This window comes from Prinia subflava, chromosome 8 (assembly GCF_021018805.1).
Source record: "Prinia subflava isolate CZ2003 ecotype Zambia chromosome 8, Cam_Psub_1.2, whole genome shotgun sequence".
Classification (NCBI taxonomy): domain Eukaryota; kingdom Metazoa; phylum Chordata; class Aves; order Passeriformes; family Cisticolidae; genus Prinia; species Prinia subflava.
In genome coordinates, this window is record NC_086254.1 from 8,193,639 (window position 1) to 8,220,837 (window position 27,199).

General features: G+C 57.0%; 5 protein-coding genes across 7 annotated transcripts in view; 3 read left to right on the forward strand and 2 right to left on the reverse strand.

Annotated features, from left to right (window-relative positions):
• Window positions 1-10,017, forward strand: part of NXN (nucleoredoxin) — a 46,869-nt gene extending 36,852 nt beyond the window's left edge. The window contains exons 6-8 of the mRNA XM_063402778.1: window positions 3,960-4,139; window positions 6,630-6,754; window positions 8,833-10,017. Coding sequence (XP_063258848.1) covers window positions 3,960-4,139; window positions 6,630-6,754; window positions 8,833-9,015 — 488 coding nt within the window. The 3' untranslated portion in view covers window positions 9,016-10,017. The remainder of the gene's footprint in view (window positions 1-3,959; window positions 4,140-6,629; window positions 6,755-8,832) is intronic.
• A 751-nt stretch (window positions 10,018-10,768) lies between these two features.
• MRM3 (mitochondrial rRNA methyltransferase 3) lies at window positions 10,769-13,029 on the reverse strand. 2 transcript variants are annotated; one of them, XM_063402782.1, is made up of 4 exons: window positions 12,800-13,029; window positions 12,001-12,245; window positions 11,562-11,729; window positions 10,769-11,399 (listed from the first exon to the last, which is right to left on the reverse strand). In XM_063402782.1, the coding sequence occupies exons 1-4, from the start codon at window positions 13,027-13,029 to the stop codon at window positions 10,864-10,866; spliced, it is 1,179 nt and encodes a 392-aa protein (XP_063258852.1). In that variant the 3' UTR covers window positions 10,769-10,863. The 2 variants fall into 2 exon arrangements, with proteins under 2 accessions (XP_063258852.1, XP_063258854.1); XM_063402784.1 differs by having other exon boundaries at window positions 12,687-12,827.
• On the forward strand, window positions 13,008-17,013 carry GLOD4 (glyoxalase domain containing 4). 2 transcript variants are annotated; one of them, XM_063402785.1, is made up of 9 exons: window positions 13,008-13,169; window positions 13,836-13,885; window positions 14,492-14,612; window positions 15,052-15,196; window positions 15,376-15,512; window positions 15,820-15,906; window positions 16,033-16,146; window positions 16,227-16,313; window positions 16,622-17,013. In XM_063402785.1, exons 1-9 carry the CDS (start codon window positions 13,008-13,010, stop codon window positions 16,685-16,687), a joined length of 969 nt encoding a protein of 322 aa, XP_063258855.1. In that variant the 3' UTR covers window positions 16,688-17,013. The 2 variants fall into 2 exon arrangements, with proteins under 2 accessions (XP_063258855.1, XP_063258856.1); XM_063402786.1 differs by lacking the exon at window positions 13,008-13,169 and adding an exon at window positions 13,321-13,346.
• An 835-nt stretch (window positions 17,014-17,848) lies between these two features.
• GEMIN4 (gem nuclear organelle associated protein 4) lies at window positions 17,849-21,130 on the forward strand. The gene has a single exon (XM_063402779.1). The coding sequence runs from the start codon at window positions 17,882-17,884 to the stop codon at window positions 21,086-21,088; it is 3,207 nt and encodes a 1,068-aa protein (XP_063258849.1). The 5' UTR covers window positions 17,849-17,881; the 3' UTR covers window positions 21,089-21,130.
• A 1,928-nt stretch (window positions 21,131-23,058) lies between these two features.
• On the reverse strand, window positions 23,059-24,285 carry TLCD3A (TLC domain containing 3A). The gene is made up of 3 exons (XM_063404818.1): window positions 24,115-24,285; window positions 23,916-24,011; window positions 23,059-23,328 (listed from the first exon to the last, which is right to left on the reverse strand). Exons 1-3 carry the CDS (start codon window positions 24,283-24,285, stop codon window positions 23,059-23,061), a joined length of 537 nt encoding a protein of 178 aa, XP_063260888.1.
• Window positions 24,286-27,199: the final 2,914 nt, after the last annotated feature.

Consider the following 27,199-nt stretch of genomic DNA (forward strand, 5'->3'; position numbering starts at 1 on the left):
TATTCAACCTGAACCTCCCCTGACACAGCTTCATGTTGTCCAGGTGGAGGCAGGCTGGCAGAATGTTCATGTGATCTGCAGGGAAGGAGGAGGGTTGCCAAAGGTGGCCGAGGGCTTGGGAAGAGTGACAGGAGGAAATAATCCCTCCTTGGAGTCCCCAAACTCCCCTTCTGGCATGAGCTCAGGTGCTGCCACTCAGCCCTGTTCCCTGACCTTAGCCCAAGAATAACCATTTGCCTGCTTTAAATAGCCATCACGTTGCTGCTTAATGACCTTCCCACGAGGCCAGAGCTTTCCAAATTCATCCGTCTTTTCCCCAGCCCGCTTACAACCCTCTCCAGTGCTGGTTTCGGCTGAGCGCTGCAGGACTGCTGCCAGTTTCACTAGGACTTGCTGTAAATAAGGTGTCCAGACATGGATACTTGAACACCAGGCATGCTGTAGCCAGGGAAACAGTTACAACAGCTTTCCCTCCAACTCCAGCCCTGCCTTCTTAAAGGTAGCTCTCTTTGTCGTGTGCCAACCTGAAAATGTCAATATTGGCTGTTCCCCTGCACCCCAGTCCTCTCCTGTGCCCAGGTAGCTCTGATGTTATCCTGAATCTCAGCTTCATGCAGACTTTGGGGCTGCCTGTCTGTCTGCAGTCAGGCTTTTCACACCAGGGACAAAAGCTTCCTGCACACAGAGCTGGATGTCGTGGGCTCTGGTCATTACCACACATGGTTATTCCACCTAAATGAAAAATTAGATCTGTGTGACCACATCTGCATTTCCCCACATTCATGGTTGTGCTGCTGCCTCTCTGAAAGCTCTCTCTGGAGCTGCACCATGATCAGTGAGAGTGTCCAGGCTGCCATCCTGGTGCTTGGGTTGTGAGCCCAACATGAGGTGGTTTCCCTCTGTTTTTGCAGGCTGGGTATTGAAACAACAGAAGAGTTTGTCTTCTCTGTCTGCTTTAAGTTCCTGAGTGGTGGAAAGCAGCAAGAGAGTCAAATCTCTTGTTGTTTTAGTCCTGTGTTGGCCCCTACAACTTTTAAAAACTCAGTATAAAATGCAAGTTGAGTTATAGGCCTTTATTTGGGTTTACTTGAATGCCTCTATTCATAACTCATGTGCAGTCAGAGGCTCTACCAAACCACCTCTAGTAAATTGCTTCTGGGTGCAGTGCTGTTCTGAGAAAGAGCCATGTCTTGTGTTGTGGCTGCTTAGAAATAATTCCCCTTTGTGCAGGCAGCTCCCAGTCCTGCCTTGGGTGAAATCCCCTGGCCCTAGCTCTCCTTCCAATGATGGGGAGCAGTAATAAACTTGATGCTTTGATAGGAACCACCCCTTGTTGTTGTGTATCTCATGAGATCTCTGAGTTCCCCAATATTCCCCCTGGTGGGATTTGCAATGCCTTCCAAAAACTGTTGTTTCTCCCTTCCCCATGCTTTAGACACCCACAGGTCACCCTCACAGCCTGGAGGCCACTGCTTCAGGAGATTTCTAGAGCTTTCTTCTGAAAAAGTGAAAAAACAGCAATAAAAAGCAGCACCTGTGCTGTGGTTGGTGTGGGGTTTGCTTCACGTAGATTGTGATCACTCACCCAACAGACTTCACGCAGATGAGATTTCAATGTCGGGTCTGGGGTTTAATATATAAATATGTAAATGCCTTGCCAGGTTTGGTAACAAACCATTTGGCCCCTGTGTTTTCATAAAATGCTGGCCCCGTGGGAGCCAAATCCATTTTCTAGTGCATGAAATCCAACCAAGGCTGTCTATGCTAATTCTCATCCAAGCTTATACAATATTCATTGCAGTGCCTGATCGCTGATTCTTCTTGATAAGTAAATTCTGGTGTTATGACTTAAGGCAATTACCAAATCCCCCAAAAGGCACTAAAATAACAAATAGTGGCTGGGATGAGCCGGGAGGGGGAATTATTTGGGTTAGCAGGTGTGAATAACATTAAGGATGGTTTCCCTGGTCCTGCAGGTCTGTGTCCCCTGAAAACAGGGGGTGTCTTTTGGGGAAGTAGTCACAAAGGTCACATGAGAAGACAGGGATGTGAATTATCTTAAAAAATACTTTGTTTTCTGAATCAGTTTTGTATTTGCAGTTGGAGGTTTAATGGCTGGGTATTTGGGTGGGGGGGAAGGAGGTTATCTGCATATGCAAATTAGGGGATGTCTGAATGAATGCTTTGAATAGTGGATGAAATCCTTGATAGCTGCAGAATCACAGCGATCTGTGCCTAAACTGGGCCCGTAATTTTCCCTGATCAGCAGAGCTCATTTGAAACCTGTGCCTGGGAGTGCAGCTCAGGCTGAGTGATGACCTGAGAAGCCTGTCCCTCATGGATAATGGATGAAAAGCAGGCATTTGGGGTGGGGTTAGCAATCCCAAAAGGATCCAGATCCCAATCCTGCGTGCTGCTGAGCACCAGAGTGCTTGTCCCGGTGTCAGTAGCACTCTGTGCCTGTAAGAACAGGGCCCGTGTGAGATTTCCCAATTCCTTCCAGTCTGTTTAACCCATCCCTGCCCTAGGGCTACATTGAATTACCAGCAGGTAATGAATAAACCTTTTTGTGATACAAAATGGTTTTCTTGGCGTACCCTAAGGATCTGCAAGCTCAGCCATTGGGCGGGTTCCTGCACTGCTGCTTAGCACCAGCCCCAGCGCAGGCATGAATGCGCCGGGCTGGAATGACGGGAATGCGGCCGCTGGCCTGGAGCTGCAGCAGGCTGGGACACACAGATGGCCCCGTGTATTTCCTAGGGAAATGCCTCCAGTGCACAGGGCTTGTGAGCAACCCTCTGTTGGACAAACACGGGAGCGCAGTGCCAGCAGCCTGGCAGGGGCAAACACGCTGCCAGCCCTGCTCAGGGAAGGGCTCTGCCGTGTGGTTCTGAGGAATGAGCTTTAAAATGAACCTTGGGACCAAAGGCAGGAGTGCTGGAATTGCCTCAACTTGCCAGGGATGGTGCTGGGTGAAGGAGATGCTGCACAGAGAGCAGGTCAAAGCCCGGGTGATGAGCAATGACAGCAGCACTTGGCACTAACACTGGTCACTTCATTTGTCCCTTGGGGCCTGATCCCGCTGTCCCCTCTTCCTTCCTTGTGGGATGTTTCTTTGTCTGCCTGATGACAGAGGAATGGTGTGCTTTCCAGATGAGGTCACCAAAACGCTCCTGCTGACCCACCTGTGGCTGTTTTGTGGCCAGGCAGCCAGTGCTTTATCAGATGGGATGGTCACCAGCTGGTGTCCAACCTGCCCCACTGCCTGTGACATCTGAGTTGGTGACTTGTGCTGTGTCTCTGCTGCAACTCTGTTCACCTCCTAAACAAAGGTTCTCCTTTATGACAAAACTTTTCAGTCCCATAGCTCAGGGCAAAATGCTGCTTTTTCCCAAGGGCCAGGCCATCACTGGCTATCTCCTGAGCACATCCTGCCAGGTTCCTTAGACCTGGACATTCCTGCACAGCTTTGTTAGTCCCCAGAGGGACGTGCTGTGGAAATGGCTGGGCCATTAGTGCAGAGTGCTGGAGGGTTGTGGGGACAGAAATACGGGGTGTTCCTCTGGGAAGGAACACGCTCTGCTTCCTGGCCACTGCTGTCTGCAGGCCTTGTGAGTTCCTGGGAACTGGGCTCTTCCAGAGGCAGCCACATCTCAGCACTGGGTGGTACGGTGGGGTTTGCACCCGTGGGCACCAGGCAGCAGCAATCCCTGCCTGCAGCTGGGCAGGGAGAGGCAGGCAATGCCAGAGCTCAAACGCTTCCTGAATTGCAGTGCTCTGCTAGGACGGAAACAGGATCCAGGGAGCCTGATCCCCGCTCCGTGAGCTGCAGAGAGGCAGGAGGCTCGCTGGGCTCCTGCCAGAGCCAGAGGCCATAGGAAGAGGCCTTTCTCCCCACACCCTGTCTCTGGCCAGTTCATGCTTTGGCTGATCCCCCTCGCTGTTTTTTTCCATTGCAGGCATCCCGACTCTGATCGTCCTGGACTCCAAGGGAGACGTGATCACGCGGCAGGGCCGGGTGGAGGTGCTGAACGACGTCGAGTGCCGCGAGTTCCCCTGGCACCCCAAGCCCGTGCTGGAGCTGACAGACTCCAACGCCGTGCAGCTGAATGAGGGTCCCTGCCTCGTTCTCTTTGTAGGTATGGATGGAGCATCCCTGCTGGGACAGCAGAGCCTGTGCTGGGGAAGGGGCTGGGGGACCTGCCAGCTTGGCCAGAGCTGGCCACGGGGCTGGGAGCCTGCCTCTGGGGATGACAGTGTTCCCAGGAAGGGATATCACTTCCATCTCCGGTTTCCATCACTGTGTGCTCACAGAAAGGCCAGCTCAGGAAGGAGCTCCCTGTGGAAGCCCCTTAGGACAGACTTGGAGGCTTTCCTGCACCACAGCAGCTCCTAGGGGTTTGCCAGAGCCTGCTGTGCCCACGGGGCCCCTCCAGCTCCCACACACCGCCCTGGGATGCGGTGGAGCAGCGCAGAGGAGCTGTCATAACAAAGGTGTGGTGCTGGCTGTGGACAGGAATGCTGATGAGGTGTTGGGGGTATGAGAAATACACTGTCACAGCTGGGAAAAGCCTTTCTGGGGCAGGGACTTCAGGCACACGTGATGTTACAGAGGAGCCAGAGGAAGTGTCTCTACGAGGGATTATAGATCTGTGCTTGAAACCACAGCTCAGGGCTTGAGCCCCTGGCTGAACAGGGCTGTGACAGAGCAGCATTTCATGCTCTGCTGGTCCTTTTTTCCCCCATTCCCCTGGCTGCAGGACAGGGCAAGTTTTTCCCAAAGTTCCTGTCCTTTCACTGCTAACCCACACGTGAAGCTTCCCTGCAGTTAGAAACAGGCCTAGAGCTCACCCAAAGCACGGATGGCTCATTCCTCATTGCTTCCCTGCCAGCAATGGACACAATAACTCAGGAAAGGGCATGGCTGGGATGAGCTGTGCTGCAGGCTGAGCCCTGGGTGGGCAGCACTGGGGTGCTCACAGCATCCCAGGGAGGGAATTGAGGGGTCCTGGGCTCTTGAGGGGGTGCAGCTGTCCCCTGTGTGCTGTGTGGAGGGGCTGTGCTGAAGCAGCCCTCCTTGCCTTGCTGGTGCTGTGCCCGGGCCAGGGCAGGGCTCGTGTCCCGCTTCCTCGTGTGCCCTTTGTGAGCAGCACACACTCCTCTGCAGCGCCGATAACACAGCCCTCGCTCCTTTCCTTCTTCCCTTTCAGATTTCCTTTTGACCCTGGTTATTTATTCAGCAGAGCCCAGCAGGGGATGTGAGCACAGAGCCAAAAATCCTCTCCTCACGTGGGAAGGGCCGGCTGGCCACGCCAAGCCTGATGGATTGGGGCTGGCGCTGCAGGCCTCTGGAAAGAGTTATTTTTATCTTGCTCTGAGCAAAGTTTTTCTATCACCTTGCTGCAAACAGCTCATCAGGAGAACAGCTGGGGCTCTTGCTCGGTGCGTTTGGGGATGGATGGTCCTGATGAAATCCCCCAGTGATGTGCTGGGGCAGAGATGCAGCTGGTGCTGCAGCAAGGCAGGCACAGGGAATGGGGGCTCCTGGCCAGCTTTGTCCTGCTGGGAGACCCCCCAGCAGAGCAGTGCCTGCACTGCACAGGCAGCAGCACCCCCAGGAGAAGGCAGGCTTAGCAAGTGCTGGTGCTGGATCAATCCTGACTGATCTTCCTCCTTCCCCAGAGGGGTTAGGGCTGGGTTAGCCAGAGTGTGCAGGGCTGCCTGGAGCGCCGCCAGCCGCCCATGTTTGTAGGAAAATCAATCCCTGCAGACACCTCGCAACTCGGCGTATTTATCACTGCCATGCACGCAGCACAGACCCTGAAATCCAGCGTGCAGCATCTCTGGAATCTCTTGCTTTGCTTGGAGAAGTCAGAGAGGAGGACAGGGATGTATGAAGCGAAGGCAGAGAGTTTTCCTGGCATGGGCATGGCTTGTCCCAGCTGGGGGCTGGACCTGTGGTGGTTACATCAGGGACCACGAGGGGAGACAAGAGGCTCTCTTCTGCCTTCTTCCTTTAATGCTTAAAAGTTATCCCTGAATTGGAATCTTTTAATCTCCACGCTTCCCAAGGACGCAGACTCTCCTCTTTCCAGCTCACTATTTGAACTTCAGTGGTGACTGGCATTTGATTGATGCTGCCATCTCTTTCTGCCCTATCTCTGTCAAATCAAAGCTGCTTTCACAGCGCTGAGACTGGAGCAGCAAAGCTGCAGCTCTGCCATCCCGAGGCACAGGGATGCTGGGTGGCGGGCAGGGGTGGCAGCAGCCTCAGATCAGCGCCTTTGTTCGGTCTTCAAAACATGCTCAAACCACAAAGCAGCTTTTTTTTTGTGCCTGTTTGTCCCTGCACATCACCAGCAGCACCAGGGAGCGAGCAGGGGAGTATTTGGGGAGCAGGAGTTGCTGTTCTGTTAGGTGTTTCCCTGTGGTGCATTTCAGCTTCTCCGGGATTGCTCCAGGACTGTGTGACTTTGAAGTCCATGCAGCACATCTGGGCTCCGGCTTCCTGCACGGTGGTGCCGTGGGACTGAGCTGCCAGCGCCCGGCCCGTTTGCATCCTTTCATCCTAACCTCCTTTTTTTGCCTTGCCTCTTTTTGTTTTGTCTCCACAACGCCGTGCCCTGCAGATTCAGAGGATGACGGGGAGTCGGAGGCGGCGAAACAACTGATTCAGCCCATAGCTGAAAAAATCATAGCCAAGTACAAAGCCAAAGAGGAGGAGGCACCGTTGCTCTTCTTCGTGGCGGGTGAGGTAAGTGAGAGGAGAGCACAGGGCTGTGTCCTGCTGAGTATGGGGACTGAGCTGGGTTGGCTACCACTGTTGTTGTTGTTCAAGGGGTAAACTGAGGCACGGAGCTACTGCAGTTATCAGGGAGCATGGAGCAAAACCAGACTTAAGGCCTGACTCAGTCTGTTCTCTCCTTGCTGGATATTATTTCTAGCAAAGGGTTTGCTCAAAGATGGAAAAGCCTGAAGGTGGGAGAGGGGCAGGCAGAGTGAGGCGGTGGGAGGTGGGAGGGAGTGGAACTGCCACGCTGGGGCTGCTGCCTGCTCAACCCTGAGCCTGTGCAGGCAGGAAAGTGGCTGGGCAGGGGAAGAGGAGCAGGGTTTGAGTTTCAGCCTGGCCCAGCCAGTGAAATTTCGGCTGTTTCCCTGAGCTGACCGTGTTTTTCTTGGCTGGGATGGTATTTGAGGCATGTGCAGGCTGCAGTGCTTGGAGTCAAAGATCTTCTGGAGAGAATGGGAAACGGGAAGACTGGAGGACTTCTGGCCTCCCTTTCCCCCGCACGGATGCTTTGCCCTGACGCAGTCTGGCAAATGAAGGTTTTGTGTACGGGTCAAAGAAGCTCCCAGCACCCCCAGGCCTGCAGCTCCCCTCCCACATCAGCTCTCAGGGCCTGGGCAGGTGGCAGCCGCTGCGCCTGCTCCGTCCCTGCTCGCCCACGTCACAGCCGCAGTGTTCCATGCGCGGAGCCCTCCGGAGCCGCCCTGCGACAAAAGGGTCCCCACTGCCACACCCAGGCCCCCCCAGCCGGCCAGGCCCCCACTGCCACCTTCTACAGCCCCGCTGGCCCCCTCCGTGCAGCGTCCCGCCGCCGTAACGGGTCTCTGAGCATCCCAGCTCAGCCCCGCACCCTTGAATAAGTCCCTTGTTGGAAAGGGCTATTTTGGGAGGGTCCGGGACCTTCCCCCCCTCCCCCAGAGCCTGCGAAGCGTTTTCCTCCGGCTCGCCGGCTGTAGCTGAAACATTGCTGCTATTCATGCAGCTCCCGACGGCCCTGCGGCGGCCGGCCCGAAGAATGGGGAGCGTCCGGCACATCCCATTCATCCGTCACCTCAATAGCCGGCAGCGCTGGCCCTGGGGCTCCGCCGGCCCCCACGCACAAAGCAGCCCGGCCGTGGCCGGAGCAGGCGCCTCCCATTGCTCTGCCAGCACCGTCTGCACCGATTTTGCATTGATTAAAAGTATTCCTTGGTGCCTTTGTCAATAAAGGACACGAGGCGCCCCGACACCTGGGTGGGGGGCGGCCGAGGCGACGAGCCCAGCCCTGCTGGCCCTGGCGGCCACGTGGTCCAGCTGCGCCAGAAACCTCTGCAGAGGAAGGGGAGGCGCGAGCGGAGCTCCCCACGCGCTGCAGAGCCCCGGCCGCCAACCAGGTGGATGGATTCCATGCCTGCCCCTCGGAAGGGGCGCGCAGCAACGCCCCGCAACGGGTGCGGCCTGGCCTTGGAGATGAATCGCACCGGTGCCGGCAGCCTTGGGAGGGATAAAGTGTTGCCTGTGCCCAGAGCTGAGCCGTGCCTGGGTGAGGGGAGGGCAGGCCTCTTCCCCTGCAAGCAGCCTGCTGGTCCTGTGTGCCACTGGGACCTGCTGGTGGGGTCTCATTGTTGGCTCAAGGCGCAGGTCTTCGTCCCACTCCTGTTCGTTGCTTTGTTCTGAGCGTGTGCTTGGGTCCCTTTGGTGTCCACCCTTGGTGAGCAGTGAGGCCATGGCTGTGCTGGCACTCCCCACATTCTCCAGTTATCCCCAGTTCCGTGAGCTGTGGATGTCCTGGAGGCTCTGGGGTGGCCAGGGCAGCAGGTCAGTCTGGAAGCAGTGCCTTTGGGTTGGAGGAGTGTATGTCCCATTCCAGCCTGGGATAAACCAATCCCGCTTGGTTCTGACACAAACCACGAGCAGAGCAGGCACCAAGGTGGATGTTGCCTGCTGTGCTCGTGGTACAGCAGTGCTGGGGCAAGGCCCAGCCTCTTGGGTACACTGTGGCAGCAGCAAACTGCTCCCGGTGTCCTGACTCTGCTGATCTCTGTCCTTCTCCTTTTGGCCTCCAGGACGACATGACCGACTCCCTGCGGGATTACACCAACCTGCCCGAGGCTGCACCCCTGCTCACCATCCTGGACATGTCGGCTCGGGCCAAGTACGTGATGGATGTGGAGGAGATCACGCCCGAAATCGTGGAAGCCTTTGTCAGCGACTTTCTAGCAGACAAGCTAAAACCCGAGCCCATCTAAGGGGCCCCTGCGCCAACAGACGTTATTTAAAACTAGGTCTCTCTTCCGCCGCTTGTGGATTCTCCAGCGTGTCCTCACGCCCGACCCAGTATCCAACCTCCTTGTGGTGCCTTGTTTTACGCAGTGAATCCTTCTCCTAAGCAAACTCCTCGAGATGCACTTTGAGCAGGGAGTTGTTGGCGTTTGGAGACTTCGCTTGTGCTTCATGGTGATATATTCTCTAATAACCAGGCCAGAACTGTTACCGTATCGTTATTTTATACATGGCACTAGCTAGCAGGCAAATCTTTTTTGCATGGTGTTCTTCCCAACGTATGCATCAGGCAGTGGGTGGGGTTCTTGGGGCTCTTTTCTTTCTCCTCCTCCCCTTTCTTTCCCTTCTCACCACCCCTGCTGACTAAATGACTTCCAGGAAGCAATAAGGAAACCGTCCCCATTGCCCCTGGCCAGTCCTTTCTCTCCCACGCAAGTGCCCTGACAAGGCCAAGACAAAGTCTTAACTGCTGACAACCTCTGAAAGACCACGGCACAGCCAAGCTCTTCCTCCTGGGGGTGAGACCTTCCCTTGTGGGTTTCCCACCCCCCACTCCAAGCACCGACAGCCTTAGGCAGCGCTGGCTGTGCGTGTCAGGGTCCGTCCCCCTGCCATGGGTGGGCATTCCCTCTGTCCCTCCCACTCTGAGCCAGGAGGGGGATCCCCACAGGGCTGTCCCCACCTCTCTCCTCCTTGTGCTCTCCCTGTCCCCTCTCGTCCCTTTCTCTGGTATGAATTGTCCTCTCCTCTCTGTGTTAGTTGATTGAGCTGTTTTTTGTAGGTGTGTCCCAAACTCAACGTTAATGGTGCTGTTCTTTAAAAAAATAACCAAAAAAAAACATCCCCCCAAACCCTGAGAAAAAAACCCCTCCCTCCCTAACCCAAGCAGCACAGCCGAGCCCTTGAAAAGTGACATTGTAAAAACTGTACATGGTGATTGGAACTTTGTAATAAAACTGTTACAATGACCTCCTCCCCGATTGCTGTGTCCTGCTGTCAGGGACAGAGACCCCATGGATCGGTGGCTCCTGGGACTGTTCCCCCCGGGCTCACACAGCCCCTGCCTGTGCCTGAGCTCCCCAGGAGGGAGGGAGCCCTTTGGCAGCCACTGGGGCGTTCCAGCCTGAATAGCACGTGTTGTGCAAGCCACTGCTTTTCCTTTCAGCTCATTAGTCAGCCATGGCAGGATTATGGCCTCCCCTTTTATCCTGCTGCAGCTTCCCACCCTGCCAGGAGCAGGGAATGGCCGCCAGCTCGGTCTGTATGAACCCAGCCTGTGTTTTGCACGTTTCAGAGTGTTGGGCAGTGATGAACTGACTGGGGAGCAGTTCCAGGAGCAGCCCAGCTGTCCCAGCAGCAGAGGGGTCAGGAGTGCTGGAGCTCAGACACCCCACACCCCAGCCCAGCCAGCCTGGCCTGTGGCAGGGTTGGAGTGATTGTTGAGTTTGGGTAAGCACAGGCACAACCCGTTCAGGTGGCAGCAGTCTGGCCTTTCTGACCCAAAACCACAGCCAGCAGCCAGGCTGGGCCAGCACAGACGAGGGATCTCCATGGATCTGCTGGATGAAAGGGCTGGAGCAGGGGGGAACCAGCTGAGGTGAGGCCAGGGCTGCTACCCGGCTGTGATCATCCTTCCCTTCTCTCTAGCATCACCGTGTGGCCATCACATCCACTGGGAGCCACACACTCATCCCAGCACTCTCCAGCCTTAAATACTCATTTACTACAAACCAAACAGCCCGAGCTGCTCTTTTATTTAACTCTCAAGGGACCCACAGCAAGAGGTGCTCCTTCAGCACCCAAACCGCAGCAGTTCAGCCTGGCACAGGCAACTTCTGCCTGTCATCCTGCTGCTTGTGCCTGCACAGCAGCTGCCTCCTGCCCTCAAACAGCACGATGCCAGCAGCAATAGCAGAGTTCAAGCTGTCCACGCCTGGCACCACGGGAATCACCAGTCTCTTGCCCCCCGTGCTGGCTGCCAGCCGGAGCGCCGCCGGACTCAGGCCATGGGTCTCCCCTCCGATCACCACGGCCACTGGAGCCCGCGCCCAGTCCTCGTAGTAACGCTGTGCAGCCACCTCTGGGGCTCCTGCTGCTCCCTCCTCATCCTCGTGCTCAGGAGCTGCCTTGGGGCTGGGTTTCACAGCAGCAGAGCCAGCCCTGCCAGCCCCTCTGGGCACGGACGCGTTCCCGGCCGGAGCAGCGGGGTCGTTGTCGGCCACGCAGACCTGGGTGCCGGCAGGGAGGTTGGTGGGGACACACTCCCAGTCCAGGCTGGCGACGATGGGCACACGGAAATGAGCCCCCATGCCTGCCCGGAGCACCTTGGGCTCCCACGGATCCACACAGCCTGCGGAGGAACAGGGAGAAGCAGTGACAGCGCGGGGATTCCCACAAAGGTGGGATTCAGCAGCCACAGTGAACCATGCCAGCCACTCCTTACAAACTGGGGAACATCTTCAAGCACCTCGTTCCCTGCCTTACCCCCAGGCTACTCAAGCTTTTCTCTTACCCTTGGTGAGCAGCACTTTCTCACAGCCTGCCCCTGCTGCAGATCTCAGAATAGTGCCCAGGTTCCCTGGATCTCGGATGTTGTCGCAGATGAGCAGCAGTGGCAGGGAGCTGGCGAGCTGAGCTGCAGGGTAGGACATCTTGGCAGGGTCAGGCTTGGAAAAGATGCCTGAGGAAATGAAGAGTGACAGGTTTATGACTGACCCACCCCAAGGAGAGGACTGCTCTGAGAGAATTGGCCCAGATCTCTCTAAAGATGTGCTGGAGGAAGTGTTGGGAAAAGCACCACCTAAAGGAAGTTTCAGCAGAGTTTGTCACTTGGCAAGGAAAACTTATTTCCCAGCAGTGCTATGTCTAATGAAAGATTATTAAGAGTCATTATTTTAAGTATGAAAAGTTTCCCTTTGGGCAGTGTTGCAACTGTTTCAGAGGCAACTTACCTAAAAGCCCCTGAGGAGCTACAAGGTCAGACCAGGTCTTAATGTCTTCAAATTTCACCTTAACCAAGGTGGCTCGTTTTATCTCTGCCTCAGGCAGCAGCTTCAGGTGCCCCACGGTGCTGAAGAAAAGTGTCTGTGGCACAGCTCCTGCCTCCAGTGCATCCTTGATCAGCCTGTGCCCCTCCAGCAGAACCTTCCCGTGATTATCCCGAAACTTCTTCGACTTGGCCAGAGTCACCACTTTTCTGCAGAGAAATCGTTCAGAGAATGTGGCTGTGATGCTCACAACACCTTCAGTCTGATCTCTGCCAGCCCCTGAGAGCTTCTGAGGGATGGAGCACCTGTCCTAGGAGAAAGGCTCCCAGGAATGACCTTAGAGCACCTTTCAGTACCTCAAAGAGAGCTGGTGAAGGACTTAGACAAGAGCCTGGAGTACCAGGACAAAGGGGAATGGCTGTAAACTGCCAGAGGGCAGGATTAGATGGGATATTGGGAAGGAATTCTTCCCTGTGAGGAAGGTTGCCCAGAGCAGCTGTGGCTGCCCCTGGATCCCTGGCAGTGTCCAAGGCCAGGCTGGACGATGCTCGGAGCAGCCTGGCCCGGCGGAAGGCAGGGGGTGGAACGGGACGGGCCTGAAGCTCCCTTCCAACCCAACCATTCCCCGTTCCACGAAGCCCTCCCGGTACCTTCAGCCTGGCAGCGCGTCACTCTCCCCCCTTCCTCCCAAGGGCGGGATTCCCCTCCCGTTCCAGCGAGGCTCCTGAGGGGCGGCACGGCCGGGCCCGCTCCCCGCGCTCACCCCAGCCTGCGGTCCCCGGGCGCCGCCTTCTCGTACCACAGCCCCGGCGCGGCCGCGCTGCGCTCCACGGCGGGCGGCGGGCGCTCGGCGGGGCTCTGCGGGCGCTCCCGGGGGCTCTGCGGCTGCAGCACCCTCACGGGGCTCCGGCGCAGCGCCCGCACCCCGCGCCGCCCGCCCGCGTCCCGCCGGGGCCGCAGCAGCGCCCGCCATGCCCGGCCCAGCGCCGCCATCGCGCCCTGACGTCACCGCCGCGCCGCGTGACGTCACCGCCGCCGCCGCCATGGCCGCCCGCAGGGCGCTGCACTTCGTGTTCAAAGTGGGAGACCGGGCCCGCACGGCGCGGTTCTACCGGGAGCTGCTGGGCATGAGGGTGAGCGGCTAACGGGGCTACCGGGAGCTGCTGGGCATGAGGGTGAGCGGCTAACGGGGCTACCGGGAGCTGCTGGGCATGAGGGTGAGCGGCTAACGGGGCTACCGGGGGCTGCTGGGCGTGAGGGTGAGCGGCTAACGGGGCTACCGGGGCCACCGGGAGCTGCTGGGCATGAGGGTGAGGGGCTGCCGGGCCCGCACCGCGCGGTTCTACCGGGAGCTGCTGGGCGTGAGGGTGAGGGTGAGAGGCTGCCGGGGCTGCCGGGGGCTGCTGGGCATGAGAGTGAGGGGCTGCCGGGGAAGGGCGGCTCTGAGGCCTCCGTGTGCCCGGAGCGCGGCCCGGGGAACGGGGATGGGGAAATGAGGAATGGGAATGGGAAAATGGGGAAATGGGGAAATGGGAATTGGGAGTGGGGCTGGGAGAATAGGGAAATGGGGATGGGGGCATGGGGAATAGGGAAAGGAGAATGGGGAAGCGGGGATGGGGGCATAGGGAGTGGAGAATGGGGAAATGGGGCTGGGGATTGGGATGGGAATTGGGATGGAGATGGAGATGGGGTTGGGGATGCAGCCACATCTTCCTGGCCCAGTCCCCACACGCTCCGCCGGGCCCGGGGAAGGCGCTCCGGGCTGGAAGGAGGTGATTTTGCTCCGTGTGCTTCCCCAGGTGCTGCGGCACGAGGAGTTCGAGGAGGGCTGCAAGGCCACCTGCAATGGGTGAGTGCCGTGCCCGCTGCTGGCTGGCGGTACAGCAAGGCTGGTGTGGGCTTTCATTAATTAACCTGCTTCCCTTGGAACCTACGGGCCCCCTTTCTGTGCAGGCGTGGTGCTTATACTGAACATAAATCCCACACCTATAGATTGATACCTAACTGTATTGAATTATTTCTAAGCTTACCAGGAACTACATTCAGTTCCACTGATGGTTTATGTAGGCGTGGCACTCTCAAGGTTCTTGAGTTAAAAATCCCTCCTGGTAGCCCCAAAGGCTTTTGTAAAGAAAAAGGGATGGAAGAAAGAAGAAATAGGAGCACATTTGTTTCTGAAATGGAAGGAATCTTGCAGTTTGGTGCCCTCTCCTACTTAGCAATAAGGAAGTGATTATGTAATTGCAGCTAATGAGCAGCCTGTGCTCTTAAAGCACGAGCTGTTAATGAGGTAGAATTGCTTTTATCATATGGCCGTGAATGACAGTCCGGGGTCAAATCTGCCATGATTTCACTCTAGAAATGCAATTCCTCCTTGAAACACGAGCACTTTCAGTTCTTGGTGGCTACTTTTAATAGTAATAACATTAAAATATGGACAATATGGATATTCCAGCCCTTATGATGGCAAATGGAGCAAGACCATGGTGGGCTATGGACCAGAGGACAATCACTTCGTGGCAGAGCTGACTTACAATTATGGCATTGGAGAATATCGCCTGGGCAACGACTTCCTGGTGAGTTCCACTCCCAGCAGCCAAACCTTCTGGTGATAAGATGATTTACTTTAATAATTAGAAGCTGGTTTGTCACATGGGTTGTACCAGCTGCTTTTTTTTAATGCTGTTTGGTGCCTTAAACACCTCAGTGTTGCTTTTGTGGCTGTCTCTGAGTTGGAAGAGCAGAAACCAGAGAAGCTTTGTGCTCACTTCAGATCCAGGAAACATTTCTGGAGCTCTGCCTCTGCTCTGTGTGTAGGACAGCTGTTATTTGCTACCAGATCCAACATGGAGAGCTGAGCTGGGAAGGGCTTGCTGCAGGAAAACCCTCTTATATTTATTATTAATCGTTCTTGTGGGATTTAGTGGCTGGCAGCAGATGGAGATCTCGTGTTTCCTGTGTGAAAACAGGTGGTGTCTCTGCATCCACCCCAGGATTTTGTTGTGTCCTCTCCAGGGCATCACTCTGGTGTCCAGACAGGCTGTGAGCAACGCCAAGAAGATGGAGTGGCCCCTCAAAGAAGTCACCTCTGGTGTCTTTGAAGCTGAAGCCCCAGGAGGATACAAGTTCTACCTGGAAGACAAGGAGCAGCTCAAGCAAGGTGAAATATTTTTACCCTTACTGGTGTTCAGCAGGGATTTACCAGTGGGGTTATTTTGATGGCATTTTATAAAGCAGAACACTTTTTTTATCATTTCTCTGTTGCTTCTCAAGAATGCAAAGCTGTATTGAAACCTGTAATATGTTTGTAGCTAATTTGAAATTGTTGCAATCCTCAAGATCCCGTGTGGAAGGTAACCCTGGGTGTCTCAGACCTGCAGAAGTCTGTGAACTACTGGTCTGGTTTGCTTGGGATGAAAATATATGAGAAGGATGAGGAGAAACAAAAGGCTTTGCTGGGCTACGCTGATGACCAGGTCAGTCCTTGGAAACCTCACCATAAAAACCTCTCATTCCCTGAGAACAGAATCTGAAAAGGCAAAAAGTTCTTAATTAAAGCAACTGTGCCTTCAATTATGAGTGTTTTAATTGAAGCTGTATACACTCAGCTGTGTTTTTTGAAAAAAAAACCAAAAAGCAAAGCTGTGGTTTGCTCTGGTGATTCTGGCTGTTGGGAAATGCATGGATGGGGGATTTTGGAGTCACCCCCATCCTGGAGGAAAAGCTGCAGCCTGGAGAGGAGTGTCCCAGGCTGGGATTTTTCCCTGTATTTCCCTGTTGCAGTGCAAGCTGGAGCTGCAGGCTGTGGGAGGGGCAGTGGATCACGGGACAGCGTTCGGCCGCATCGCCTTCTCCTGCCCCAAGGAACAGGTAACAGCTCCCTCACCCCTTTCCTTACCCCACAGCTGGGTGTAAGCCCTTTGTACTGTTAACAACATAACCCTGAGCAGACAGTTTGTCTCTCCTTCAAAATTCCAGTTTGTTTCCTCTTTTCAGCTGCCAAGCATTGAAGCCCTGATGAAGAAGGAGGGTCAGAAAATCCTGATACCTCTGGTCAGCCTGGACACGCCTGGCAAAGCCACAGTGCAGGTGGTGATTCTGGCTGATCCTGTGAGTAAAACTGGGAGCAGTGATTGAGCTGGGTGTGGATTTCTCCTTGCCATGGTTATATCTGAGCTGCTCCCTTGCAGGATGGCCATGAAATCTGTTTTGTGGGGGATGAGGCGTTCAGAGAGCTGTCCCAGGTGGACCCCAATGGTGACAAGCTGTTGGATGATGTAAGTGGCTGCACATTGATTTTCTTCCTGATTAGAGATACCTATAAAATCCAGTTTGCATTCCACGTGGAGTTTTTTCCTAGCAGCAAGTTACCCAGGCTTGGTAAGGGAAATAAATCGGTTTTTAAAGCTCACTTAGTGCCCTGGGTGGAGTTTTCCAGCCTTGCTCTTGAGGCACGGTCACATTATTTGCTGTGGCAGAGAACACTGGTTTCCAATGTCAGTTCTCCAGTGGATAAAAGATTTATTTATCCCTCCAGAGAGTTTTCCTCCTGTTCTGACCACGTCCACACTTTGTCTTTGTGCAGGCCATGGCTGCAGACAACAGTGACAAGTGGTTTGCTGAGCACAACAGGAAGAAGGTTTCAGCTTAGCTGGAGGAATGGACTGGGCTGCTCCTCTGTGCCTTGGAGTCCTTCCAGGAGAGCTCCAATCCTGGTTAAAGCCCTGCCTTGCCAATCAGAGGGTTCTGGGATGTCCCGTGGTGGTTTTTTGGGTTGATTTAAGGTGATGGCTCTGGCCTGCTGCTCTCTCCCTTCCTGCAGATCACAGCTCCTCCTTCCCAAAAAATGGGGCTGTGCAGCAAAGGAGCAGCTGAGCCCTTGGCTTCAAAAGCAGGGCTCATCAGGCAGGAAAACTGCACTTTTCTGTGTTGTTATATTTGAAAAAAAGTTGAATAGCTATATTATTTTATGATTAATTAGTTTGCTTTAGCTGTCCTTTATTTGCAGGCTGGAGAGGAGATTTTGAGGTGCCTGTGGCTACTCCCCCTCTGCAGTGGGGAGCTGGAGCAGGGAGTGCATCCCTTTAATGGGAACAAAGAAATGATCTTGGCAAACCGTGTGAACACTCCAGTCCTTGTTTTCATTCCAAGGTGCCTCCCCAATTTTCAAGGTGAAGTGTTCACTTGAGAAGCCCATGGTGTATTTCTCACTGGGATCCTGGTGTTGATGGGGTGATTTCCACCCCTTCTCCAAGAGATTTCCACATTCCAGGCTGTGCTTTGGGGTTTCTGTCTGCTGAGGTGCCAGGGGGCAGCCTGAATTAAGTTTTGCAATTAGCTTTTAATGAGGAGCTGCCTTTGGAAATAACAAGGTTTATTCCGTTGGAATGAAGTCACTCTGCTTTTGCTGGTGGAATAGAAGCTGGGAATACAGGGAGTCATTCCTGGCATTTCTCGTGCCAAGTATTCTGCCTGAATTGTAATTTTCTTGATGAAAACCTGAAATAAAATACCTTAAATCAGGTTTTCCTCATAAAACTGAAATGAGTTTCATGGAGAAGATGGGCAGTGTCAGCACTTGTGAGTTGAAACACGAGAAATTCCTCACTGCGATTTTTCCTGAGCGTTTAATTTCAGTTGTAATGGCGGTTTTGAATCCTGTTTGTCAAATTAAACATGTTGCTATCGGAGCACGGCAATTAATTAATTAATTAATTAGTTAGCTAATTGATTATTTCAGCAGACCTCCGCGCCGCCAGGGGGCGCTGCGGGCGGGGCCGCGCGGCCGGCGGCGTGACGTCAGCGCGCCGGCGGCGTGACGTCAGCGCGCGGCGCCGCCGCCGCCATGGAGCCGGCGGAGCTGGGGGCCGCGATGGCGCCGGGCTGCCCGGCGGGGCCGTGGGCCGTGGGCGAGGAGACGGCGATCCTGCACGGCGGCTTCCTGCTGGCCGCCCGCCTGCTGCAGCCGCGGCCGCTGCGGGAGCTGCGCAAAGCCGACTGGCCCCGCGCGGGGGTGCCCATCACCGACGCGCTGCGCGAGATCGACGAGCGCTGCCCCTCGCCGCGGGGCCTGTGGAAGAAGGAGGCCGTGGCCATCGTGTGGGCCAAGATCCTGCTGCCCGCCCCGCCCGCCGCGGCGCTGGAGTGCGGCTGGAAGGACGACGGGTTCTTCTCGGTGGGCGCGATGCTGCCCGATGTCAGCCACACGGCGCTCTTCGAGCTGGTGAAGGCGCTGGGCGCGCCGCGGCTCTTGGTGCAGCTGCTGCTGGCGCTGCCCGCGGACGTGTGCCGGGGACAGCTGGAGCACTTGGTGGAGTACATCTCCAGCGAGACGTCCCCGTCGGACATCAGGTTCTTCTTGGACGTGTGGTGGGAGGTGATGAAGCACAGGGAGGGGCAGGAGGATGCCACGGTGTCTGCGTTCGGCGCCCTCGTCCGTCAGCGCGGGGCTGAGCCCTCCCTGGAGGATGGCGTGCAGCCCCCCAAGAGGTTCAAGGGTGACCCTGGGGAGGCCCCAGCCGCCCCCGGGCTGCCGGCGGTGCTGCTGGAGGGGTTAAAGCAGATCCGAGGCAGCGTCACCCAGCCCCGCCTGAGGTGCTACGCCCTGGCCAACCTGGCCGAGCTGCTGTGCCTGTCCGCAGGGCTGGGGCCAGGGCACGGCCCCCTGCCCATCACAGAGCACCTGGCCAAGCTCAGTGCCATGGTCAGCCTGTGGGGCAGTGACCCTGACAGCCAGGACCACCCCTGCGGGCTGGCAGAGAGGGTGAGGGAGGCAGAGAGGAGCCTGAGCCTCCTGCCCGTGACCAGACCCTCTCGTGAGGAGCTCGCTGGTGGCTTGGACTTGCTCTGCAGCTTGTTGCAGGCGTGGGGAGAGGAGCTGCAGGATGCTCTGAGGGGATCTGAGGAGCTCTGCTTTGAGAGCTACCGGCTCCTGGACGCTCTGACCACCCTTGGGAAGAACCTGGATCTTCTCCTGGAGACAGGAGACCTGGGGGAGAGCGAGACAAGGGTGGTGTTAGAGCTGGCACAGCTCTCCAAGGACTTTCTCAGGGACACCAGCGCTGTCCAGAAGGATTTGGACCCCAGCCTTGTGTCTTCAGTTGCCATGGCAATCATTGCACAAAGGCTGGACCGACACGTGGACACGTGCTCTGTGTTTGCATCTGAAAAGTCCTGGGCTTTTTCAAAGGCCTGGGTCGAGTGCCTGGTGAAAAACAAAGCTCTGTTCCAGAGCCCTGAGCTCATTTTGAAACTGCTGGAGACGCTGGTGAGCTTTGCCACGTCCCACCATGACAAGGAGGCCCGAGAGCTGCAGATGCAGGTGACCAAAGCCATCGTGGAGTGTTACACTGAGCTTCCATTAAGTGACAAAAACGAAGTGATCTCAGGTGTCCTGGCATCCTGGGGTGGCCCAGGTCTGTCCCAGAATGTGCAGGTTGTCAGGGAGGGGTTCCAGGAGGACCTGAATGTGACTTTGAACCAGATCACAAGGAGTGTGTCTGATGAGGGCCTGAGCAGGGCTGTGGCTGCTGTGGCCAGGCTGATGCTGCTGTCCCCAGAGGCCACAGTGAAGCAGGTTTGTCACCTTGCTGTGGTCAACCTGGGAGCACACCAGTTCCTCGCCCAAATCCTCTGCTCCTTCCCAGCCCTGAACTTCCTGGAGAGCCACGAGGACCCAGGCAGGCCACGCAGCCTGGTGGTGAGGTGTCTGGAGGAGGCAGTGTGGGGGAGGCTTTCCACGGCGAGGGAGGAGGAGCAGTTCCTTCAGTTCCTGGCCTTTCTCATGCAGCCAGGCTCAGCCACCCCGCTTGTGTCACCTGCAGAAGTGACCAAAGCCTTTGTCCTTCCCTATTTGAAGTCAGACTCCCCTGGGATTGAGCTGAGCCTGCAGATCCTCAGTAAGGTTTTGGGAGTACCGTCCTGTTCAGAAGAGCACTGGATCAAATCCTGCCACCCATTCCCACTTCTTCTCAGCCTCTGCAAACTTCTGGATGGTTACACCAGGTACTGGCATCAGCCTAGGGAGCAGCTCTTCCCTTCCCTGGAGACCAAAGACCTGATTCTGGACATCCTCTGCCAGCTGTGCGAGCTGGTGGGACCGGAGACCGTCCCCTCCTCGGAGCTGTGGGTGCAGTCTCTGGCCTGGCTCCACAGGAAGGTGGCCGCACTGGACTGGACCGTGGGGCTCCGTCTGAAGAAGCTTTTTGGGGACCACTTCAAGAACGAGGTCCCAGCGACGCTGTTCGAGATCTGCAGGCTGCCTGAGGACGAGTGGACCTCGCAGTCGCGGGCAGCCTACGGGCCGGGCAGCGGGCTGCTGGCGTGGATGGAGTGCTGCTGCGTGTCCCCAGCGCTCAGGGACACCATGCTGGCACTGCTCTCCCTCAACGTGGACAGCCCCGAGGAGGTGAACCTCTTCAGCAAAGGCTTCCTGGTGGCCCTCATCCAGGTGCTGCCTTGGTGCAGCCACGGCGAGTGGAAGAGGCTGGCGTCCGTGCTGGAGCAGCTGCTGCAGAGGCAGGTGCTGCACGTGCCCTACACGCTGGAGTACGTGCAGCACATGCCCCTGCTCAACCTGCGCCCCTTCGCCTGCCACCTGCAGCTCTCCGTGCTCTTCCTGCGGGGCTTCCAGCTCCTCTGCAGCTCCAGCTGCTTGGGCTGGCTGCCCCCCGAGGCCTGGCTGCACGTGGTGCAGCTGTACTGCGCCAGCCTCACCGACCTGCTGGCCTCCCTCAAGGCTGCGGCGGGCGCCGCGCCGCAGCCCCGCGCGCAGGAGGCGTCCTTCGTCTGCATCCAGCTCTTCTGCCACCTGCTGCACGTGGCTGCAATGCTGCCTGCCGGGGGCTGCGGGGAGCCGCTGCTGGTGCTGGCGCTGGAGGTGCTGTCGCAGTACGAGGCGTGCAGCGGCGCCGACGCGTCCCCCTGCGCCGCGCTGCGCAGGGCCAACGAGGGGCACTTCCTGCAGGCCGTGGCGGGCAGCGTGGGGCGTGAGGAGCTGCGCTGCACCCTCCTGCAGAAGCTCAGCAAGCTGGGAGCACGCGCAGAGAGCTGATCCGGACCTTGTGAGATCTGTAATAAACCCTTCTTTTTGGAATTTGTCCCCTCTCCCCGCGGTTTTCTTCTGGGAGTAGCTGTGTGAAGATGGGTAGGAGGAGCCACTTTGGTTTTCCATTGGAATAGCTGGGCACAGCTGTTGCTGAGCCAAGCTGCCAGTCCTGTGGCTGCAGCCTTTTCCTGCTGGCTCTCTGGATTTACACAGCAGCCTCCAGCGTCAAGGAAATCGCTCCCCTCTGGCTGCTTTGCCACCGGCCCGCTCCTAGTCCCGGGAGAATTGCTGGTTTTGCCACGTGCTGCCAGAGGCTGGGAAGCAAGTTGGAGGCTGGGGAGCGAGTTGGGTGAGTTCAGGACAGGCAGGAGCCTTTGGAAATCCGTGTGTGCTGCTCCTGCTCCTGCCCGGGGCTGGGGGTGCAGCAGTAAGCCCACGTGTAACACCCCCACCCAGCAATGAATGGCACGTGGAGGAGCCAGCCAGTGGTGTGACTCAGAGAGGAAATCTTTATTGGTCTCCTGATAGTAAATAGGGCAGTGTTAGTGCAAAATGAGGTGCCTCATTGGCTGGGTTTTTTTTTGTCCTTACATAAGGCACGTTATTCGCAATGAAAACAGTGAGATACAACATCTGTAACGAGTTGCAAGCGGTTTGTAACATCAGCTGCTCTCGGTGGTTACTGTGACTGCAGCGTCTCTCCAACAACAACCCCAGGTCAGAAGAGGCCCTTTTTGTTTTCTTACACTCTACCCAGAACAGCAGCCGTGGTTGGGATGAGATCCAACACCCAAAAGATCCAGGTTTCCCAGAGCCTGGCTGCTGGTTTCAGACAGAATGAAAGGCACAGAGTGGTCACAGGTCTCTGGGCATGGGGGCTGTGCCAGTGCAGTTCCCTGCCCTGGAGCAGGCACAGGAAACTGCAGGAGGAGGTGGCTGCCCAGGCTGATGCTGGCTGCAGGGAATGAATTCAACTGTGGTCTGATTGCACCCGCAGAGCTCCTGTGGGGAGCCTGTACCCATTTTGCTGTGGCTGAAAGAGGAAATGGGCTGAACTGGTGAAGGACCAGCTCAGCATCCTGCCCTGGGGTTGCTGGTTCCTTCTGTGCAGCCCCAGGTCCGTCCCTGGCAGCCTCATGGAGGGTGGCATGGGGCTGGAGGGATCGACTGTACAGGTGTTTCCGGGGCGTGGTGGTGCCAGCTGGAGGGCAGAGCAGAGCAGGGTGTGCCAGATGGTTTTAAATACCTGCTGAGGGGATGCAGGCCAGATAAAAGTAGCTGTGCTTAGGGGAGGGGAAAATTGCACCCCTGCCAAGGAAGGGCTGTGCATAGTGCCCTGTGTGTTGGTGAGAAGGACTTGGCAGGTTCCTGTGCCAGCCTGCCCTGGGACAGCAGAACCGTTCCCCTGTCGTGCCATGAGCTTGTGCCCTCCAGCCCTGCACGGAGCACAGCAGTGCCCGCAGGACCGTCAGACACTCGTAGAGAAAAGCACCGGCGGGTTGAGCGGAGCCTGAGCCCAGCAGCAGCAGGAGGTGAGGTGAGCATGGGCTGTAGTGTAGAGCTGAAGTCAGTAAAGGGCAGGAACGGCTCTGCAGAGCTGTGCTGCAGCTCCAGGCCTGGCTGGGGCTGCGGCAGGTCCGGCACAGGCTCCCCATCCCCGCGCCGGCCGCAGGCTCCGGTGTCCGGTGTCACCGCGGGAGCCGCGCCGGGGGGGCCGGAGCGAGCAAACCCCTCTCGTGTAACCCTCAGTTCGGCGACGCCGCAGAGCCCAGGCCCGGCAGGAATGTCGTGCTTCCAGGCTGGCTCCCACCGCGGTGGGAGGACACGAGGCACCGGAGCGGCGTGGGAGGAAAGAGCCGCGCTAGCCCCGGCGGGCGCTGCCAGGCACGGCGCTTCCAGCTCCGGCGGAACCGCTGCGCCGGCCCCCGGGGAAGGGCCGGGGGCTGCCCCTGTGCCAGCTCCCCTTATCAGCTCCGTTATCTGCTCCGGTGGGCGGGAGAGCCGCCGTAGAGCCGGGCGGCCTTGCGGCAGATGAGGCGGAACCAGTAGAGCTGGGGGGCGATGAGGGAGGCGTTGGCGATGTTGCAGTGCAGGGGGATGCGGAACGGCACCAGGTACAGCGGGATCCCCACCTGGCGGCCGTAGGCCGCGTACATGAAGGGGAAGAGGAGGATGCGGCACAGGAAGAAGGTCACCAGGATGAGGATCCCGTTCACCTTGTGCAGGAGCGTGTCCTGCATTTTGAGCTGGGGGAGGAAGGAGGTGAATGCAGGGTGAGCAGCGCTCCGGGGCACTGGCGGTGCTGGGAGCAAGGAGATGAGAACGAGGGGGGCTGGAGGAAGGGGAGTGGGAGGGTGGGGTGGGGTGGGATGGAGGAGGGCAGGGGTGGTAATGAACGTGGAGCAGGGGAGGAACAGGCAGGAGAGGGCAGCACCAGCCCATGGCACAGCCCCCAGTGCTGGGATTCCAGCACCAGCCCATGGCACAGCCCCCAGTGCTGGGATTCCAGCACCAGCCCATGGCACAGCCCCCAGTGCTGGGATTCCAGCACCAGCCCATGGCACAGCCCCCAGCGCTGGGATTCCAGCACCAGCCCATGGCACAGCCCCCAGTCCTGGGATGACACTGGGCGTGCTCGTTACTGGGGGAAAGAGATTGGGACACTGGGAGGAAGGCAGTACTGCAAGGGAGATTTGGGCTGTGGGGCTGCCCCTCTCTGAGACACCCCCCAGCTCAGGCACTGCCTGGAGAGGGGCTGATGGGGCCTGGGGCAGGGAAAGGTGACAAACTGCTGTGGGCTTCCCAGCCCCAAACCCCGTCCCTCCTCACCTACCTGCATGAGGATTTTGCCCAGTGATACAAAAGGCGTGCTCAGCTCTGCTGTGAAGATGCAGCCCACAAAGAAGTCCCCCAGCTCTCCCCTGAAGTGCTGTAAGGAAAGCCAGCACTGAGCACAGGGCCCTGCAGAAAGGTAGCCAGGAGCCAACACCCAGCGTGTCCAGGGGCTCCTGGACTCTTGCAGCAGCCCTTACCTGGGTGATGGGGGTGAGCACGATGAGGATGAAGAGGTGGTGGGTCACCATCAGCCGCTCCTGCAGGAGGAAGCTCCACACGCTGGCCAGCGAGTGCTTCTTCTCCAGGATGCCTTTCTCCTGGCTCTTGTGCCAGTGGCAGAGGTACATGACATAGATGTCATAGGTCATGTAGGGGACCAGCACCCAGATGTACTCCACGGCCAGCCAGTGCCTGGGGAGGAGCAGCACACACAGAGGCATCGCAACGGCTCCGAGCCCCTTGCCATGCTCTGGGAGGGGGAAGAGTCTTTAGGGCTGAAATGGCAACATTTCGATGGGTTTTGAAGCTGGAAGGGGGTGAATTTGAACTCTCTTTGGCTCAGCAGGTGCAGGCTGATGCAGAGAAAAGGTGCCTGGTACGTGTGGAGGACAGATCTCGGTGCTGACCCCGCTCCTGCTGGGCTGTGCCAGGCACTGAGCTCAGCCTGGCCAAGCACAAACACGGAGCTAAAGAAGGATCCTGATCAGCCTCACAGCCAGGTGTTTGCTGCACGGGCCAGGAGCACAGCATTTTTTGGCATCCAGCACCAAGCTGACACCTCTGCACAGGTGATCTCCTCCCCTAAGCCCTGGGACGCCCAGAGCTGGTGCTTGGTGGTGGAACCCCCTAATCCTGGGTCTCTCCTGCCTGTCACACTGCATCGCTGGCTGCCCAACCCAGGGAATGTTTGGGAAGCACATGGAAAACTCAGAGTTAACCAGGGATGGCTGGCCTGGAGTTTGGAGAGAGAAGAGCAAAATATCCAACACAGGCAATAAACCCCCATGAGGCGTTTGTCAGTTGGGAAATAATTGCAGGCAGCTGCCTGTTCCCAAAGCATGTTGGAATCCTGGTTGCACAATCTGGGCAGCAGCAAGCCCTGCTCTGCAGGGACACCAGCCTCCTTAAAAAGTCCTGTGTGAAATCACACCGATAAAAAAAATAAAAAATACAAAACCACGCTATGCTGTTGCTCAGAGAAATGTAGCTTGGGGCTCAGATCTCGTTTTGCTCTCCTGCCATCCCAAGAAAAAATTTGTTGCCGGAGTTCCTACTCCAGAGGGAAGGATGTAAGTGGTGTGAAGCAGGGGGTGGCAAGTGATTGTGTTTGCAAAACTTGCCCAGGGCTGTGGAGGGCAATTACAGCAATATAATGATTGTCTGCCTCTGTAAATAAATTGGCAAATTTTACTGCAACCTTTGTGATGCTTCCTGGCTTGCTGTCTTGCTGTCATTCTTCGAGGCTTTCCCTGCTGAGCACTGGGCTCAATTTCCTCCAGATTCAAAGTAAATCTAGGTCTCTGCCCACAAAGTGTTTGCACAGAGCCCTTGGCCTTGAGTACACCCGGGCAGGCAGACAGCTCTGGGGGAAGGAGGGCTGCTGGCAGCACCTTCTGTCTGTGTGGCTTTGGGATTCAGCATCTGCCTTATCTATACAGCAGAAATTCGATTTCAGAGCAAAATCTAACTCATAGACTGCCTGGGTTAAGCAGGTCTGAGCAGCCTGGATGGACAGCACTACCTAGAGCAAGGCAAGATAGTTCATATCTGTGTATTAAAGAATGTTTGCTATGGTCAAGGTGGAAGCCTTCCTAAAAATCGCCCTAAAATCGGTGTGTGACGGTCGGATTCCAGCTTGGTGCAATTATATTCTTCCCTCCTGCAATCTTCTCTGCCAGTCTGGATAATAGCTCTGTTTTTAAGTCTTCTGACCCAGATTACGCTATCACTCCTCCTGAGAGCTACTTCTGGGCAGTTTATCTCGGAGCACTGAGGGCAAGGCAGCAGGATTTTCCTTCAGAGCAAACTCCATTCCAACTTTACCATTTCTGGACTCTTTCAGAATCCTTTTGTCACGCCTTGATGCACCTCTAAAATCTGTTCTCTCCGGGTCTGCTTGACTCTGTAGCAATTTCAGCTTCCAGCAAAGAGACTCCCTACCCCTTCAGAGCTGGTGGTGTCTGTATTTTTCTCTCGTATACAGCCCATGTTCCAGCCCATCCTTTGGAGGACACTGTGCTGGCAGAGCACCCCCAGGCCTGAGCAAGCTGCTGCTGTTCAGGGGGTGTACAGCCAACTCTTCCAGCCCAAGTGGAGGAAAGAGGAACACAGTTTTCCTCTCCCCTTTGTACATGCAAGCCTTTGGCAGAAAACCCTCCAGCCCCGAGCTGGCCGAGCCCATCCTCGGCACGCTCCCCAGGGGACAGTGGAGCTCAGGGTTACCTGTCATGCACCACGTTCTTGCAGCTGAGGACAACCGTGATCCCCGACACCGTTGCCATCGTGGCTTGCACCGTTGACACCAGCCTGAAAGGGAGAGAGAGCAAAGGGGTCACCCCAAAAGTGACCCCACAGGGACCAAGGCACAGGGAGAGCTGGTGGCACCTGAACGCCCACTCCGTGCACACCCCAGCGTCTCGTCACGGCGAGGGGTGGCTGTGCCAGGCGCTGCCTCCCGGGGGAATCGTGCCAGGTCCCGTCCCTTCCACCCCCGTGGGTCACTGGTAACGCTGCCGGTTCCCCGTGAACAGAGGGAGAGCTGCACCGGAGCATCCCCACCCCGACAGTGGTGCGAGGGTCTGGCCGGGCTGAGATGCCCGCGCTCGGAGGGATGCTCTCACTCAGGGGTCATGATCTCACTCGGGGGTCATGATCTCACTCGGGGGGGATGCTCTCTCTAGAGGGGGATGCTCTCTCTAGAGGGGGATGCTCTCACTCGGGGGATGCTCTCACTAGAGGGGGATGCTCTCACTCGGGGGGGATGCTCTCACTCGGGGGGGATGCTCTCACTGGGGGGATGCTCTCACTCGGAGGGGATGCTCTCACTCGGGGGGATGCCCATGCTCGGAGTGTTGCTCCTGCCGCCGATCCTTGCTCCCCTCGCGGGATCTGGGCCCGGGACAGCCAAGGACCGCCCCCCGGAGCGTCGCGGCAGCCCCGAGCCCAGGCTGAGGGCCGGCGGGACTCGGTGCTCTCGGCCCGCCCGGATCGCTCCCGGTGCCCATCCCGGTCCCGGCGGGTCCCGCCGCGGTGCGCGTCCCCTCCCGCCGCTCCCGCCCGTAC

Coding starts and splice junctions, on each gene's coding strand:
- GLOD4 (XM_063402785.1), top strand. CDS start 13,008: ATGCCCGGCCCAGCGCCGCCATCGCGCCCTGACGTCACCGCCGCGCCG. Junction 13,886..14,491: donor TGCAAGGCCACCTGCAATGG/GTGAGTGCCGTG, acceptor TGGATATTCCAG/CCCTTATGATGGCAAATGGA. Junction 16,314..16,621: donor GTGACAAGCTGTTGGATGAT/GTAAGTGGCTGC, acceptor GTCTTTGTGCAG/GCCATGGCTGCAGACAACAG.
- MRM3 (XM_063402782.1), bottom strand. CDS start 13,029: ATGGCGGCGCTGGGCCGGGCATGGCGGGCGCTGCTGCGGCCCCGGCGG. Junction 11,730..12,000: donor AGCTCCTCAGGGGCTTTTAG/GTAAGTTGCCTC, acceptor TCATTTCCTCAG/GCATCTTTTCCAAGCCTGAC. Junction 11,400..11,561: donor GAAAGTGCTGCTCACCAAGG/GTAAGAGAAAAG, acceptor GTTCCTCCGCAG/GCTGTGTGGATCCGTGGGAG.
- GEMIN4 (XM_063402779.1), top strand. CDS start 17,882: ATGGAGCCGGCGGAGCTGGGGGCCGCGATGGCGCCGGGCTGCCCGGCG.
- TLCD3A (XM_063404818.1), bottom strand. CDS start 24,285: ATGACCTATGACATCTATGTCATGTACCTCTGCCACTGGCACAAGAGC. Junction 24,012..24,114: donor TGCTCACCCCCATCACCCAG/GTAAGGGCTGCT, acceptor CTTTCCTTACAG/CACTTCAGGGGAGAGCTGGG. Junction 23,329..23,915: donor TGGGCAAAATCCTCATGCAG/GTAGGTGAGGAG, acceptor TTCCTCCCCCAG/CTCAAAATGCAGGACACGCT.